This window comes from Amia ocellicauda, chromosome 20 (assembly GCF_036373705.1).
Source record: "Amia ocellicauda isolate fAmiCal2 chromosome 20, fAmiCal2.hap1, whole genome shotgun sequence".
Lineage (NCBI taxonomy): Eukaryota > Metazoa > Chordata > Actinopteri > Amiiformes > Amiidae > Amia > Amia ocellicauda.
Window position 1 is genome coordinate 8,371,033 of NC_089869.1, and position 17,954 is coordinate 8,388,986.

At 40.6% G+C, this 17,954-nt stretch overlaps 1 protein-coding gene across 1 annotated transcript; it reads left to right on the forward strand.

The window, feature by feature from the left end:
- Positions 1-1,070: 1,070 nt before the first annotated feature.
- Positions 1,071-17,036, forward strand: fhip2a (FHF complex subunit HOOK interacting protein 2). Its single transcript, XM_066692824.1, has 17 exons — positions 1,071-1,340; positions 4,857-4,935; positions 5,333-5,502; positions 6,240-6,344; positions 6,720-6,842; positions 9,007-9,288; positions 9,491-9,687; positions 10,372-10,486; positions 10,994-11,070; positions 11,317-11,509; positions 11,722-11,891; positions 12,087-12,230; positions 12,312-12,402; positions 12,678-12,821; positions 13,162-13,302; positions 13,584-13,687; positions 13,931-17,036. The coding sequence occupies exons 1-17, from the start codon at positions 1,296-1,298 to the stop codon at positions 14,034-14,036; spliced, it is 2,286 nt and encodes a 761-aa protein (XP_066548921.1). The 5' UTR covers positions 1,071-1,295; the 3' UTR covers positions 14,037-17,036.
- Positions 17,037-17,954: the final 918 nt, after the last annotated feature.

The following is a 17,954-nucleotide window of genomic DNA, read 5'->3' on the forward strand; positions in this document are numbered from 1 at the left end:
TATCCTGATATTAATTGCCACATACCTTCTGTTTAATAGAGTCCCATGTTTGAGAGTTATGGTTGGTAGTTACATTAGCTTTTAATTAATGTATTTATTTATTTATTTATTTACACATTTCCAGCTGCATAATTCAAGCTAGAATAGAACTGCAATTAGACTAAACATTATAAACACCTTAACAACGGAAATAATATTTGTTCCTGTACATCTGAACAACTCTACAGATTACATAGGCCTGCTAGATACAATGATACAGCGAGACCGTCATGTAGCACTGATTGCATAATAACAATTCAGCAAATTTTTAAACAAACAAACAAATGCAATCTTACCTGCCATCCTTATTTACGAACAAAGGTTTTGCTTAGTTGGTGGGAAGCTATCTATAAGTAGATAAATAATACGTTTTCAATTTAGAGCAATAGCACAGAAGCAAGAATATATATATATAACAAATCAGAATATGTGACATAATTAAAAGAGAGAAAATGTAAAAATGACACTGGGCTGGACACATAGCAAGAAGAACAGACCAAAAATGGACAAAGGAAGTTATTGAATGGATCCCAAGAGATGAAAAAAGACCTAGAAGATGACCACAGAAGATGGAAAAATGTAATCATACACTTGGAAAAGTGAAGCTGTAGATCGAAGCATGTGGAAACATCTTGGGGAGGCCTTCATCTAGCAGTGGATCAATATAGGCTGATGGTGATGGTGAGATATATATATCATTTCGATAGATAAACTTGAATCGGACACTCAAAGTGTAAACTACTCTATTGATATGTATAAACACAGGCCAACTGACTTCCAAATGGACCAACAATGCAAACATTCTCTACTATTGAAATGGAAAAGGTTGATTGACAGGCTAGAGGTAGAGAAAGTTTGGATTCAATATAAAAGTAGCAGGGTCAAAAAAGAATCTACATAACTGAAACAAAACAATCTTCTTTATTTATTAGGAAAAGCACATTACCTTACCGGTTCCTTATGCTAGGGGGCGACAGAGCGGGCCTCCTTCGCGCTCCCCCTAGCGGCAGGACGGTGCGCTGCGCCGCCGGAGTGCCACGGTGTCTCTAGGTGTTGTGTGTTTACAGTGCCCAGCTGAGGGAGGGCTGCCCGGTGCGTCCGTCTCCCCGTTTCTGGTTTTAATATTTTAATTTTCCTTCGTGTATTGAGGGTCGCTTTATGAAACCTCCAATCTGGATCGCGGCGGGCACCACAGGAAGAAGATAGAGGAATTCTCTAGGTCTTCTCGGGAGAAGCTGCTCCAGTCCAAGCACAAGATGTTCTCCAAATTCACCTCCATCCTCCAGCACGCAGTGGAGGCGGTGAGTGTTCACGCCAGCAGCCGCAAGGAGGCACGGAGCGAGCGGCTAGGGCAGGCACTCGAGGGCGGAGAGAAATGGGCCTAATGACACAAGACTGCCAAATAAACTAGGCTGTCCAGTACGTGTATAGGGGTTTGTTAGTCGGCTCTGTAACACGTCAAAACGCGTATCGTAAATATATATAGGTCTGTTTCCTATTCGTTGTTTTTAAACGTTGTCCTGACGGATAATTTCCTGGTGTTCCCATGCTATATAAAACGTAGGCCTCGAATAGGATTGAATTCGCTGTGCGTTGTAAATTTATTTTCGAGACAACAACGTAAAACTGGGGTTTTAACGAGTTCGTCGACGTTTCATCTGTCCCACGATTAGTGTCCACTGTCTTCAAGATTGACATACCGTGAAGCCTGAGGTCCCCTAACACAGTAGTCCGTGACCGACACGCTTATGTAACATGTATGTATCGCACCTGTATTCTCTGTAGCCTGATAAAGCAATGTAAAGTCCTGGGCTGCGATCTTAATTAGCAGCAGCTAGGGCATTGACTGGTAAAATGGTATTTGTATTGATGCTGTGTGCACAATGGGGGGGGGGCGACTCTTGCCACTAAAAACTGAAACATTGGGACTGAATGACTGCGCTTGGGGCTGACATTCCTGCGAAAACTCGTTTTTCTTTTTCTGTAGTGTTGACTTGGCATGCACTGTGAAAGATAGGTAACGCAGATTTCCGCAGTTCTGCGCGGGTCTGCCCTGCTCCACCAATGGGATCGGTGGGATTCTGCAGATCTGCGCAGAATTGCGGACACCTGCGTTACAAGAACGCCACCTACAAGACCTACTGACTACTGAGTACCAGTTGACTGTCTATCGTCCATCATGGCTTCTTGACTCCCAGTTGGCACACCATTGGATTGGGTTGCCACCTGTGACAACAGAGCCATTTCTTACAAAGAACCAAAAAAGCATATAGGAGTAGTTAACAAACATTAACACACCATGTAAATAAACACACACACCTCAAAAGTCTTCAGCTCTGTAAAAGACATGCACTTTAGTCAAGGTAGGGTGCCCTAAGTGAGATGGGTGATGACTAATAAAATGCAACTTGCGTATAGTCAATAATGTGTTTTTTGGTTTATTTATGGGCTGCATGGACCGCATGGGTTTGCAGAATAGCTCACAATGCATGTGAGGGCAGAACAACATGTACAATTGTAATGTGATTGTAATGATGCTGAATTTAGGAAGCGGACAAAATGAATGTCCAGGAAAATATTGCATATTTCCAGGGACAGTCACCCAAAAAAGAGACCAAAAAGGCAACCCTACATTAGAGTAGCATGCTATATCCACTTAGATAGAATCTTAACACAATACTGTGCAAAATGTATAACATAGCATACTGCTAAATCTGTTAAGAATAGCCTTTTATTTGTTTTTATGTGTGTTTATTTTATTATATGAAAGTATTTCCATTTAATATTCATTAGTTACAAATACAAATCACAAAATGAAGAATAACATAATTTACCAAGTAAATATTTCTGCATTCTTACTATAACTCAATCCATGCCGAAATTGTTATGCACAGTATAAATGTCATCAGATGTATTTTCGACCCAAAGAGCTACAGAGATGAATTGGGAATTCGAAGACGTTATTTGTGATCTTGAGATGTCTTTTAGTTTTCAAAATTCTCTGCTCGTTTTCCCCATTGGGGTTGTATTGTACAGTAGTGATGCAGGAAGAGGTTCGGCAGAGGAAGAGAGCGCCTGAAGTAAAATAAATAACAGCAGGTGGACAGCTGACGTCGTTCCAGCACTGTTGAACGATCGTTCTCAAGAACTGTGCTATCTCTAGGAAAATGCAGTAACTCTTTTGGGAGACCAGCTGTATTCTGTATTGTGCGTGTTATTTGTAGAGTCAGTAAATGGGTGTTTTATTTGTTTCCTATTCGGTACATTACATACAATTATTGGTGGTCCTTTTATATTATGTAAGTTGTCAGTCAGAATCGGTTCAAGCATCGCATGTGTAATTTTCTTGTGTATTAGGCTAGCTAATTGTTATTTTTTTTTCAATTCACAATATAATGTATGATGGGGTAGGCATGCTCAGTACACAATATCTGACGATACAGCTCTGCAGATGTGTGGGCCCAAAGGTCAGATTATTATTGCAAGTGCCAAAGAGACCCTTGATTTAATTTTAAAGCTGTTGAGAGATATCACAGCTTTTATATCTACAGTGTAACATTGCTCAACAGAAACTTTGAGTATTGTCATACAGGCAATCTTCAGCCTTTGCATAATTGTGTTTTGTACTTTTAGACATCATTTGTTCAGATTAGGGCTGTGCAATATGATGATACAGTGAGGGGAAATCCCCTGCTGATTTTGTACGTTTGCCCACTGACAAAGAAATGATCAGTCTATAATTTTAATGGTAGGTGTATTTTAACAGTGAGAGACAGAATAACAACAAAAAAATCCAGAAAACGCATTTCAAAAAAGTTATAAATTGATTTGCATGTTAATGAGTGAAATAAGTATTTGACCCCCTCGACTTAGTACTTGGTGGCAAAACCCTTGTTGGCAATCACAGAGGTCAGACGTTTCTTGTCGTTGGCCACCAGGTTTGCACACATCTCAGGAGGGATTTTGTCCCACTCCTCTTTGCAGATCCTCTCCAAGTCATTAAGGTTTCGAGGCTGACGTTTGGCAACTCGAACCTTCAGCTCCCTCCACAGATTTTCTATGGGATTAAGGTCTGGAGACTGGCTAGGCCACTCCAGGACCTTAATGTGCTTCTTCTTGAGCCACTCCTTTGTTGCCTTGGCTGTGTGTTTTGGGTCATTGTCATGCTGGATTACCCATCCACGACCCATTTTCAATGCCCTGGCTGAGGGAAGGAGGTTCTCACCCAAGATTTGACGGTACATGGCCCCGTCCATCGTCCCTTTGATGCGGTGCAGTTGTCCTGTCCCCTTAGCAGAAAAACACCCCCAAAGCATAATGTTTCCACCTCCATGTTTGACGGTGGGGATGGTGTTCTTGGGGTCATTCCTCCTCCTCTAAACACGGCAAGTTGAGTTGATGCCAAAGAGCTCAATTTTGGTCTCGTATAGCTTTGCAATAAAGACTTGAAATGTATGCTTTAAATGTTTGTGTATTATTATATTAAAGAGGATTTTAAAACAAGGCCCTTAGTGCAAGATTAATTCATCTTCATTTGCTTGCATTCTCCCTTCAAAACACCATACCAGTACCATGCGATTATAATATTTTTTACCGGAAATACTATACATGCAAGCATTCTTTTTTGTTTGTTTGTTTTTAAAGAAAAAAATGGTTTGCAATTGTTAATGCATTTATGGTTTCACTTCAAGGGGAATCCAAGTGTTACAGTTCAGAAACTGCATTGCTTACTGCTGGATTACGTAAATGCATTGACTTCTTTGTTGTTATCCCATTTGAAATAAAACCCTGAATTATTTCCCTTTTTTGTCTTACAGCTTGCTCCTTCACTACCTTTGCAGGAGGACTTTGTGTACCACTGGAAAGCTATAACACATTATTATATTGAGACATCAGGTAACATATTGTACAGGAAGTGCCAAAAGATGGGCTTTCTGCCTTTCTCGTTTTGATCATATTTCTCAGCTGAAGATATAGACTTAAAATAAACTCTAGGCTTTTGTAACACTGTTGCAGAAGGTGCTTAACTTTGTTTACATTGATACTAATAAATAAATGTTTCCTGTCTAAAACCTACAGTGTTTGGCTTTGGAAAACTCTTCTATTCAAAATTAAATGTCTGTACTTCACAGGTGTCTTACAAATGTAATAATATTCATTTGGAATTCACACTAAATGCCAGTTATCTTCTCATCGGCTCTTGCAACGTGGCGAATTTACATGGCAAGTGAATGTTCTGGATTAGTTGAACCAATTAAGATAAGCCCCTCTTTGTGTTTCCGGTCGGTTTCAGATGATAAAGCTCCAGTGACAGACACAAACATTCCTTCGCACCTGGAGCAGATGCTTGACATCCTGATTCAGGAGGAGAATGAGCGGGAATCGGGAGAGACTGGGCCCTGTATGGAGTATCTCCTCCACCACAAGATCCTGGAGACGCTGTACACACTGGGCAAAGCTGACGTAAGAGTCCAGATAACATCCTCTCTTGTTAATACGGATCACACCCTGGTTATATCGTTGAGCACGGTGCTGAGGTTGTGTTTGTGGTTTGTTTGTCAGTGTTGTATCAGAAATATCTAATGCTTCAAACATACCCTTGGAGGAAGTGACGAGGCATGGGTTGAAACATCAGATTTTGACAGTATTAATGCTTGAATAAGTTTGTTTATATGAACAGAAAGTAACATTCTAGTATGTTTTTTAATATCAACATTTAACAAAAAAACAGTACTACAGTTACATTGAAATCCATCAAATGTGGGTATTTCTGGAATTGCCTAGAGAATAGATCTAGCAGAGGGCAAATCAATTTCATTTTTTTCTTGGCTCCTGCATTGTAAAAGCCAAGCTCAGCCTTCTGAAGATAAATGCTTTCAGAAGAAACAGTTTCAGTTCAGCTCATGAAGCTTTTCCGGAGTACTTCCTTCACCTCATTAACACTGAAGGAACAAAGGTCTAGAGAGATATATAGTTTGATCTTTTCTGGTCCTCATAAGCCAAGTTTTTTTTTTTGCATTCCTCCTCCTTTAATTTTGCATTAGATTAGCACTTCAGCGAGGTAATAATTCATAATCCACTTCTTTAATCACACTGCAGAGCTTGTGCATCATGATATCATGGTATGAGCAAAGCCTCCCCGATTCAGCATGTCTATTCTTGTTTTTACTACCTTTGTAAACATTTTTTTCTGTCTGCAGTGCCCTCCAGGAATGAAACAGCAGGTCCTGGGTTTTTATACCAAACTATTGGGACGGATTCGCCAGCCGCTCCTCCCACATATCAACGTACACAGACCGGTGCAGGTGAGTGTGTCTGAGACTACGATGCTAAGCAATTTGAACTAAGCTGGAATGATGCCATATTGTTAGCAGTACTGGAATTCCTCACAATACTGACAAGAATGGTTTCCACAGGAGAATTCAAAGATACATTTATCTTCCAGATGACTAAAAACTGTTCTCCTTAATAGTGCCAGGTGATGGCAGTAGTTCCTTCCTGTAGGGAATAGATTATTTAATCCTGTGATGTTTTTAGTGTGCTGAAAGATGTCACAGCGTATCTTCAGTTGACCTGTGCAATATTCCAGTAAGCTTCAGATCTTCTGTACAGTACCTGTCTTTTTCTAACTCTTCTCATATGCTAAGTAGCTACGTATACCCTTTTTTGTTTCTCCCCAGAAACTAATCCGACTTTGTGGCGAAGTCCTCGCAGCTCCTACAGAAAACGAGGAGATACAGTTTCTGTGCATTGTGTGCTCCAAGCTGAAGCAAGACCCGTATCTCGTCAGCTTCTTCCTAGAGGTACTAATGACGGCAGAGCTCTTTAACTTGGTCGTGTCACATTGTTGCCAAAATTCCACACACTTAATTTCATTGGAATGGATTAATTACGCTGGATTTTCTTTCCTTGTATTTGAAAACGTGATTTTAGGACCTGTTTAGCTGTTTCAGGCTGGAAAATGTATGTAACCACCGCAAAACAACTCAATATTTTGATATGTATTTGTTGTGGGAGGCTTGTTTTGTTTGAGCTGATGGTATTTTGTTCAAGGTGAAAAAGGATACGGTCTCTTGTGAAACCTGTTCAGTGGGCTGTATTCTCTGACTTCAGCCTTGTTTGTCAGGTATACCTGGATCCGGTCCTCCGTTGTTTTTGCAGCAGACAGGAAATTAGCCAAGCTGCTGCGAAATCCTTGGTAACTAACAAGATGCATGATGGGAAAGTAGAACACTGTGTATTGCTTTCTTTTCACGGACAAAATCCACAGCAATTTACCACAAGATGATAATGCCCTGCTCATTCAGAACAACACACACTTCACTGAATTGAATTGCATGGCCTTTTTGTCCCCACTGAAGATACCATTTGGAATAAATAAAAGATAACTACCTCAATTTAAATCAGCTTTTACTTCAAGACAGTCTGCTCCTAAACCTAAAGGCATCTTGCTTATAGTTGAAGGAACACAGCTCCACCACAGTTGACAAGTAAAAACATGTGAGCGCAGATTGACAGAGAAATGTTGTACAGCACAAACAACAATCCAGACATTTGCATATTTCAAGCATTTTCTTTGGTTATAAATTCTACAGAAGCACCTTTCAGAAATCCTCAAATTTAGAAATGTTTGTTCTTTCTGCAGAAATCCATCAAAAAAACATGAAAAACACTCTTTGCTGTCAAAATGAAAATACCACAATCTGTGTCTAGGAAATGATTTGGGAGTCTTGAAACACATACATTTTGTGTACGTGACGTTCTGTTTTTTCATGGCCAACTAACGCAGACAAAATTAGTCTCGTAGAAGATCATCAAGCAAGTGAAATACATTCCAGTCAGCATATTATGTTTTTTTAAGGACACCTGGGACTAAGAAAGCCCTTCATCTTCAAGGTGATTGAAGTGTCGGTATAGCCAGACTATATACACTGTATATCCTTAGATAAGCAATAGGAATATAAAAAATATGACAGTCTTTATACTTGCAAGGTTCTTTGGGGATAATTTATTCATTTATGTGTGTATTTATTATTTATTTGTTTAACAAAATAGCTAGGAGAATATTCAACCTTTTCATCCAAAAGAGTATATGTAGCAGTTTTGTTACCAAATATGATATACTGTATACAGTATATATTTCACTAAAAAACAAATATATCACCACAACCCTAATAATGTTTCATGACGTATGAGATTTAGACTTTTTAGAGTTTAGACATTTGTGGTGTAAAATAGTTTGTGATAGTGTTTGAAAAAGTATGTTCAGGCCAATAACATGCTGGTTTGCTTGATTATTTGCTTTCATGCTGCACATCGGCTCTTGTAATTAATGCACAAAGAATGAAAAAGTTACTGGCTTCTATATATGCTATATGCTATCATTGCTTGAAGAGCTATGGCTCCAATTTGTAACTATAACAAGGAAAGAGACTCTGAGCTTTGGTAGCCACAGTTCGGCTGTCAGTGCGATCAGAAACTGCACTCACGTCAGTTGGGATGGGTGTAGGTGGATTATGAAGAAAGTAAACCATGGTAGAAGCAAGCTAGTGTGTGTATCTGACTATGGAGTACAAGATACATGCATGGGCATTAAAATGCATGCAGGTGCACTGCTAGTGGCAATGTTGTGGTTCTTTTATGTGCCCTGAAACTATTGTTCAAATGTGGCAACTTAACACACCACACACTTCTATAATTGTACTGTGCATTGTTTGTGAAAGGTTGATTGGCATTTACCCAGAGAGATGTGACATAGTTAATTTCTCATTTCCTTCAAATTGAGTGGGAGATTTCTGCTCCTTTCCATTAAAGCAGTGGGTCCCAGATTTATTCAAGGAAAGGAACACTCAGAATGATTTGTTTTGAATGGCATTTCTACCAAGATCATTCAAAAGCAAGCATTTCACTGTTTCTGAGTTATTTTGCCATCTCATGTTCTGTTTCTTTGACACTATTTGCCTACAGAACAAGGTCAAAGTCTCAGCTGCCCGAGGGCTTGCTGCAGAAGGCTTGCTGGGGAATGCTGAAGATATGAAAAGCGCCTCCAGTCCAGACACTGGCCAGGCCCAGGCATCTGTGGGTCCAGGTCTGGAGAGCGCCTCCGAGGGCCAGTCTTCACAGCAGGCCGACAGGGCTGCTTTCTCGTTGAATCAGCTAGCCATCCCTTCCCAGGCTGAGGCGTCTGCCAACCACCCCAGCCACAACTACAACCTCGTCAACTCCTTGCTCAATCTCACAAAGAGCCCTGTGAGTGATCTGCAGCTTTTATTCAAGCGCTGCCGAAATAGTGTCTGTGGTTCTAGTTCCTTGAAATGGAAGACATTCTTTTTAACCAAAATAAAGTAATTTGGACATTTAGTTTTGGGGGACATTCCTTTACAATCATATTATTGTTGGTGTTGCAGTGCTGGATAGATCAGAGCTAACATTTCCCTGTTGGTCTTTGCAGGACGGGCGGATAGTGGTGAAGGCCTGTGAAGGTCTGATGTTGTTAGTAAGCCTGCCCGAGCCAGCAGCCGCCAAATGTCTGACGGAGAACACAGCCCTGTGCGACCTGCTGACCGAGAGGTTGACCGTCTTCTACAGAGCCCTGCCACAGTCCATGGATCCCCTGGACATTGAGACCGTGGAGTCAGTCAACTGGGGGTAGGCACATTTCATCTGGGTCCTGCTTGTCTAATGAGGGCACAGGAGTAACGTGGTACTAGTGTGGCACCCCGCCGTCACTAGTTAAATATTATGCAGAACAAAGGGGATGGTCACAGGGCCTCTGGGTCTTCTGGCTCTCATCCCTCAGAAACTCTCAGCTACTAATTCTAATCAGGGTGATTAATTATACGTCTTCGGCACTTCTCTCCCGGCCTTGTTTTAAGAGTGTTTTAAGGGTATCTCGACCTTGAGTCAAGTGCACCTTTTCAATCAACGGTAAAAGATCTCAGGGGGTGGCAGTGGAGTTGGGGGTGGGGGCGGGGAATCCAATATATGCAACTGGGAAAATAATTAGCTCTAGAAAAAACAGCAGCATATCCGAGGTAAAGGAGGTTAGGAATACTGCCTTGACAGCATGTTGAGCAGCACGTTTTTCTTGGTTTGAAATCCATACTTCCGTGCAGCAGGGCCGCGCTGTGGCGTAATGCTTAGTGTGTTATTTGTTTGGGGTAGGGTTTTGTAAACGCACCATAAACTTCCTTAAGAGCTTGCACTTAAGTAACAGACTCGCTCTCATCTGCTGAAATTAATTTGGTGATTAGTTTTCCATACACCACATATTGTAAAGCTTGCAGTGGGAACTCTTCCACATAGTAGTAATATTTTAAATCCCTATGGCAGCCTGGATGCTTACAACCTTAAAGAAGATGCAACGGCGTTCCCTGGGAAGCGAGCACTAATCTCCTTCCTGTCCTGGCTGGATTACTGCGATCAGCTTATCAAAGAAGCACAAAAGGTATTTCTGCTCTACAAAGACATTTGTTTGAATTGTCTGGTTCCTCTGGAATACAGATCTTGGTGTTATTTTTGTACAATTGGTACATACAGTATAAACTAAGAAACAAGTTTTATTTAGGCTTGTGTGCTCTTTATGCTTGCTATAGAAAGACATGTAATTGTATTGCATTGTGAAAGTAATTTATCTGTAAAAAGCACTGAATTAAAAGGATCTGTACTTTCCTAAAATAGCCACAAGAGGGACACTTGTTCCTATGAAACACAAATGCAGTGAAAGCCACTGAGCCGAATCCCAGGCCTCTACTGGAATTTTATCCATTCGTTTCACCCACAAGAATGGTCTTACAATTGTCAATCAACAAACCAATTTAACCGCTTTTTCTGCCAGCCCAAATGCATCTTTATGCTTCTATGAAGGATGTGGATTGTAGTTTTAAAAAAGACAAATGAAAGAGAGGAAATGTGATGTACATCTTTAATTGGGACTGTTTCAATCGTTTGACAGACCGCAGCTCTGCAACTGGCGAGATCAGTGCGGGAGAGGTTTTTTGTCTCTGTCATGGAGCCTCAGTTAATGCAGACGTAAGTAGCCCATTCCCAACAGCCAGCAGCCTCCAGGGACTGCAGAAAGACCATGTTTTTGTATCTTCTAATTGTTTTAAATAACAGCCAGTCCCGTGTACAAAAAACAAAAAAAGCCTAAAAGCAGCCTCCACCTTCCAATTGTATTGACAGTCCTTTCTGAATGGTACACATGTATGCTGCCATAAAGGTCTGTGCTGTTTCCTGCATTCTTTTAAAAAGGTGTCTTCTGGTTGTCCTCCCTAGGTCAGAAATAGGAATATTGACCTCGACCGCTCTCCTAAACCGCATCATCCGTCAGGTCACGTCGGAGACTCTCCTGCAGGAGACTATATACTTCATCCTGGGGGAGAAGAGAGAGCCAGAGACCCTGGCGGACATCAACAGACACCCTCTACGCCATCGGCTCATTGAGCACTGCGATCACCTGTCTGATGAGGTGAGGTTTGGAGATGAAATGAAAATGTAAATATATATATTCAAGTGAAAGTCATATCAAAGGGAAATCAGGTTAATTACTGTGCAGTCTGGAGGATTTGTGTCACAACTAATTGACACTGTATTAGGTGGAGGATGCGGGAAGAATAGTCCACACCTATTAAACTGAGGTACTTGGGTTCTATTGGTCTTCTGTGTCGTCCCTTTTTACAGATCAGTATTATGACCCTGCGCATGTTCGAACACCTCTTGCAAAAACCCAATGAGCACATAATTTACAACCTGGTGCTGCGCAACATTGAGGAGAGGAACTACGCTGAGTATAAACCCCCCTGTGCCGAGGACAAGGACGTGGTGGAGAACGGACAGATACCGGGAGCAGTGTAAGAGCCTTTTCATAAACCCAGGGTTGTGTTTTGTGTTTTACATTCGCTATGTTACTCTCCTCTCTTGATGTTTGAGCTGAAGAATTTGACAAATCTCTGTATGTCAACATTTCAGCCGGTTCTGCTGAGTATATATGGATGTGAATAATGAAACCGCCTCTCTATGACCTGAGGTTCTTTCTTTCTCGGCAGGGACCTAGAGGAAGACCCGTTGTTCACTGACATGTCACCTGACAACCGACTGTCGAGTCCTGATTGGCTGAGTGTCTCGCCCCCTCAGACTCCAGACCACGTGAAGTCTGATGGGAAGACGGAGGTGCACAAGATAGTGAACAGGTACCCAAGCACAGCGGCTCCTGTTCAGCCCGGCAGCTATAGATTTCTACGACCTCGGTTTTAATTTCCCGTTCTCTGTAGTTTCCTTTGTTTAGTCCCGGATGAGGCCAAATCCTCGTACCACGTGGAAGGCACAGGCTATGACACCTACCTCAGAGATGCACACAGACAGGTGGAGTTTGTTGGCTTGTTTAATTTCTTTCTTTCTGCTTTTATCTTTAAACCGCCTTGTTCAATGAAGCTGTATGAGTTGCCTCTTTCAGTATCACTGCAAGGAATTGTAATTTCATTTTCATGGCGGTTATTCAGACAAATTAGATTGTAGAACCTGCTGATTGTGCAGGGGACATGCACCTATTTAAGAAGAAACATGAAAGCCAGGCCGGAGCGATTTTCTAATTTCTCCTGCGGCCGTGATATAATTGTAAGCTTGTCTTATCTCCTCAGTTTCGGGATTACTGCGCTATCTGCATGAGATGGGACTGGCCAGGGGTCCCCAGGCCTTTTGAGAAATGCAATTTGGATGCCAGCTTCTTTGAAGGACATTTCCTCAAGGTTCTGTTTGATAGAATGGGGAGAATCCTCGATCAGGTAAATAACTACATGAATCATTCACTGCTCTAATTGGCACAGACTCTTCTCTCTGGAGGAAAGGTTTTTGAAAGTTGTAAGCGTTTCGAGAAAAGTAATGATTTGTTAAAGAAAATATTTTTGTGATTTTAAATTAAACCGAATTCACATTTGACTTCTCCATGATGAGCCACAGCATGTTCCCGTAATGGTTTGCCCTTTTTTATGCAAGTGTCTTTATCCAGCAGTGCAATCTCATTCTTTTTTAAGCTTCTTAAAATGTTTATAAAGATGCAAATGTCAGTTTTGAACTAAATCATGTATTTTTTTGTTTTGTTTGTTTTCTACTTTGTGATTTCAGCCCTACGATGTCAATTTACAAGTGACGTCAGTGTTGTCAAAACTGTCCTTGTTTCCCCACCCACACATACATGAGTACCTTTTAGATCCCTACATCAACCTGGCCCCAGGCTGCAGATCTCTCTTCTCTGTCATTGTCAGGGTAAGTCACTCACCCCATTAAGAGAAGAGCTCGAGGATCCCCTCGCTGTTTTAGACCTTTGATCCGTTGTGTGCTCCCATTCTTGCTCTGAATGTTGTTCGGTAGCTCAGGCTGCGCTGGTGAGCTCTCCGTTTCAAACCTCTCGACCAGATGGTCTCTCAGAAGCCAAGGAATGAATATACAGTCATCACTGTGGGTATATCCGAGCAGGGCAGCTGCCAAACTCTGAATCGGGCTGCTGGTTAGCATAAGCCTGGCTTTGATTTGTTTCTTCTCCTCAGGTGGTTGGTGACCTGATGTTGAGGATCCACCGCATTCCGGATTTCACGCCCAAACTTCTGCTGGTCAGAAAACGATTGCTGGGGATGGAGCCGGAAGGGCCTGGGTGAGTTAAAATCCACATTTAAAACTGAAACACATCTGACCCAGGTGATATAGAGGTGTCGGAGGTTAACAGCAGTGTCATATCTGCTCTATTGAATATTTTTTAACCCTTCAAGGTTTTATTGACCTCAGCATTTCATATTCCATAAGCGATTTTTTATTTTTCTCAATGTTCGGGATCGCTGCAATATGCGAGTAAATAAAGTGGTTACTGTTACCCTGTATCTGTTTTTCCTTTATCTAGCATTGACCACATGACCTTGTTGGAGGGCGTGATCGTCCTGGAGGAGTTCTGTAAGGAGTTGGCCGCCATAGCATTCGTGAAGTTCCATGCCTCCACTACACCATAACCCAGACCACCGCGCTGTCCTGCCGTGAGCCTCGCAGACTCCCAGCCAGACACTGGGAAGACTTTGGCCGCAGCAGTGGAAGAATCCATCCTCTGTTGAGACCGGGGGGGCGCGACGGGCCGCCATTAACTTTGGCATCAGCGCAAGGTCACCTTATTGAAACACTGCAGATCTCTGGAGGGCTCAGCGGATGCGTCTATCATCCGATCTTCTGGGTCAAAGGTCGCGTCCATCAAACTCTTGTATCTGGTACAGCGGGAAGTCACACGCAGCCAATAGGATGAAGAAGGGAGTTGGTTTTAAAACTAATTCAAGAAGAGAAAAAAACTAAATTGGGGTTTACAATTTTAATTTTCTTTATTTTCAGGTGTTTTATTTTTACCCAAGTTTTAAGATGGTCAAAACTAATCAAGTTGAATTCAGTTTTTACATTTTGTTCTGCTACACAATTCGTGGGTCTCTGTTTATGATTGAACAGGACGGATTAACAGAAATCTAAGGCCTGTAAGCATTTATGCCTTAGTACACATTGCCTTTCTGTTCTGAAGCCTGGAGACCATTTTTCGGTAGAGTTTTACTTTAATCAGCAGTTTTATGTGTCAGATGTTTAGGACGACGTTTCGGAACTGGCCAGAATACAAAAGTAAAGAGTTACAACCTATTTTAGCATCTCAAAATTACAGCAGCCTATCAAGGTAACACTGCAGCCTAAAAAACGTTACACAGAATAATTACAGGAAAGGTTTGGAAATGATGATTGATTTTGTAGGGGTCCGCAAGCCTGTTTTAATTTGACATCCTTTTAATTCAACAACTGCAGTGCCTTGTAGAACTTCAATCTGTTTTTCTTTTGAAGATCCAAATATTATTTTGTGTCGTTAAGGAATATACATGGGGTGCAGTAATTATAACATTGAACATTAAAGATGCAGCTTTTAATATACTTCCCAGAATCCTTAGCTTCATGCTCATTTCTCCATCCAATTGCACTTTTTTATGCTTGTGATCCCTAGTCTGTGATAGAAAAGTGGAAAAATATGATGAATATAAAAACCTGAGTTATTGTCCCAGTCTCTGTCTTTCCGTTGGTCTTTGAAACAGTGTTTTAAAAAAACGGTCTTTGTGATTTAGTTTGATTTGTATGCTTAAATAAACCATTGTGTTGTCTGTGCCTTAGAAGTGGGCATGATATAAGTATTATATTTTAAGTGTTTTACTCTGTTTTAAGTAAGAATGTTTTATTTATAGCAGTTGAACAGGCACTGCTTTGTGAACAAAATAATGTGGGACATACATGTAAAGCCATCCGCACTATCATTTTGTTTTGTTTTTTATTTTTGAAGTGGTGACATTTTTCCTTAAGCTGTTCAGTTGTATGGATTTTGACAGCGTTTTAGTGTTTTGTTTAAAAGGAATATTTTTAAAAACTGCCGATACAAGTTACATGCTATGACGAACGAGCTGACTGCGATTACTTGAACGTTGAAAGGAGCGGGGTTCTGATGCCTACAGAACACAGGGAGTTTTAAAAGTTTGTGTTCTAGTATTATTTCTAACCGATTAGTCAATTTATGCAAGTCTAAATGCAAGTCTCTCCTGTCTCGCACGACGAACGTGAATAAATACACATTCCATTTGGTGTGAATAGACACGATGTCAGTCCAGTATTGGAAATGCTCTTAAACCTGCTATCTGGAGCATGTGGATTATTTTGTGGTGTACAGTAACTGAGGGTTTGTTTTATCCTGTATTAGAGTGCAAACGAAAGGTTTGTCCCATTACGATATCTGAGCATTTTATGCAAGTGTATGAAAAAGAATTGCACATAGATTCCAGTGTCTTATTTAATTTCTGTAACCTGTTTCTTACTCCCAACATGTAATGGGTTTCTGTCTGTCTATACAGTGCATACTTTTCATGAACCAAATGTTTTAACAAAGGGTTGTAACTTACCAGAGTGACATCATTGCTTAAGCCAGAAAATAACTTTTTTTATTCATGCACATTTTTATACCAACAGAGTACACTGTATAGCTTTGGAACATTGTGTATATATGTAAAATAACCTTACTAGCAAGCGCCCATGAGGAGATCTTATAAAATATTGTAAATGCATGCGTACACATGGTTCACAAGACCCTAATTTATTTGAGAATTTCATGGCAAAAACTGTGTCAGCACCTTTCCACCAAAATTAGCTAATCATCCTTTATTGTCGAGTTGAAACTTCTGTCATGATGCCTTACTTACTTAGCGCAGTCCCTTGGTGTTGTGATCATTTGATTTCTCAATTGTGATATAAACAGGGAAATGAGATTCCCAAATCAGATTTTAAAGCATTTTTCCCCTCCCCCACTTAATTGTATTTGTGAATAAGTATCCCAAAAAACCACTTTTGACTGTAGCAGCAGCTGTGAAAGTACATAGATCTTTTTAACGACAGGGTGATGCATCACTGCTGCAATGCCAGCGAGTCGAACGACAGATGGCTACAGGTTCGGCCATTTTTATGTGTTGACAGCATTTTAATTTTTTCATCTTACAATATAGATGTCGACCAATCACTGTCGATGAGTTTGAGACTCTTCTGTCCATGCCTTATATCATAAACACTTGGTCTGATTAACGACGCAGTACTTTTATGTCGTCGTTGAGGGACCATAATGCTTTTTTTGTTTTGTTTTCCCATACCCTATATGTTCCGTTAACATGTCCCTTTTCATAGGTCATGTCATTTTTACCATTGCAAAGAGTTCACCCCTTCTTTCGGCTAATAAATGATGGAAGGCTCATTGCTTGTGCTTCTGTCTTCCTCGTCCACACAGTAACACGTTGCACCTTTTCATTGTACTGCCTAAGCCAGGACATGTTGTACCTGTTTAGCTAGTGTGACTACCTTTGTAATCATGTTATTTATTGTTGCTTGCTTCCCACTATTGCTGTTGTAAATGATCACTCTATTAATCATCCTCAGATACATTAAAAGACTGCATTCTAGAAGCCTCTTCTTTTTTCATGCTCCTTCCTGTGTCAATGAAGGTGAATCTGCTTGTTTGTAAATGGCAAGGCTGATGATTTGACCTTGATGTGGTGAAAGAAACCCAATCACGAGCAAGGAACATTGTGCATTGTGTGTAAGGTTTGCACATCACTAAGACCTTCCACAACCTTGAAATGGATCAAGGGAAAACCTCTATTTGTCGATTTTCCATTGCAATCCTGCCATCATGACCCTGGTTGTATCTTTCGGTTTGGGTGGATGGATCGGAGGGGCATTGTAATCGATTTTCCCAGTGCACAAATGCAAAAATGGGTACGAAATGTTAAGGAAAACATTTTACTTTAATGATTTGGTGTTAAGTTACACCTTTGATTATCAATACAGATTTGAAGATTGCAATAATGCTTCTAAAATGGTTGATCTTCTAAAATGGTCTCTCAGATCCTAATTTGATTATTAATAATAATAATTATAACCTAAAGGCTGTGTTGGATTTATATTTTGAATTTGAAAAGTGAACTAGAAACCATATTGGGTGTTTGGATATTTCTCCTAAAAGAAATGGAGTTTGTCTACAAAGACAATTCCTTCACCGTGTTCCTGCAAGGTTTTTAAATGGAGAGTTTTATAGCTGGGATTTCTTAGCAGTTCAGCTTTGTAAAATTAATATAATCAAACTGCCACATGCTTTGTGCAAATGGGAATCAGTGATATATCGTCTCCTAGGCTTTAGTTGGCAGTACGAAAAATATTGCCTTATTGCCTTGTATTATTGCTCTGAAAATGTTTGTGCTTTAGTTTTGTATTTGGTCTGTATTACATCTTACCAACACTGCCAATAGTCCTGGATGGGAATTTATAAACAGTACACTACAGACATCAGTACTAAGGCTGTATTATACACACTTGCTAACTCA

Coding starts and splice junctions, on each gene's coding strand:
- fhip2a (XM_066692824.1), top strand. CDS start 1,296: ATGTTCTCCAAATTCACCTCCATCCTCCAGCACGCAGTGGAGGCG. Junction 6,843..9,006: donor TCGTCAGCTTCTTCCTAGAG/GTACTAATGACG, acceptor ATTTGCCTACAG/AACAAGGTCAAAGTCTCAGC. Junction 11,071..11,316: donor GAGCCTCAGTTAATGCAGAC/GTAAGTAGCCCA, acceptor TGTCCTCCCTAG/GTCAGAAATAGGAATATTGA.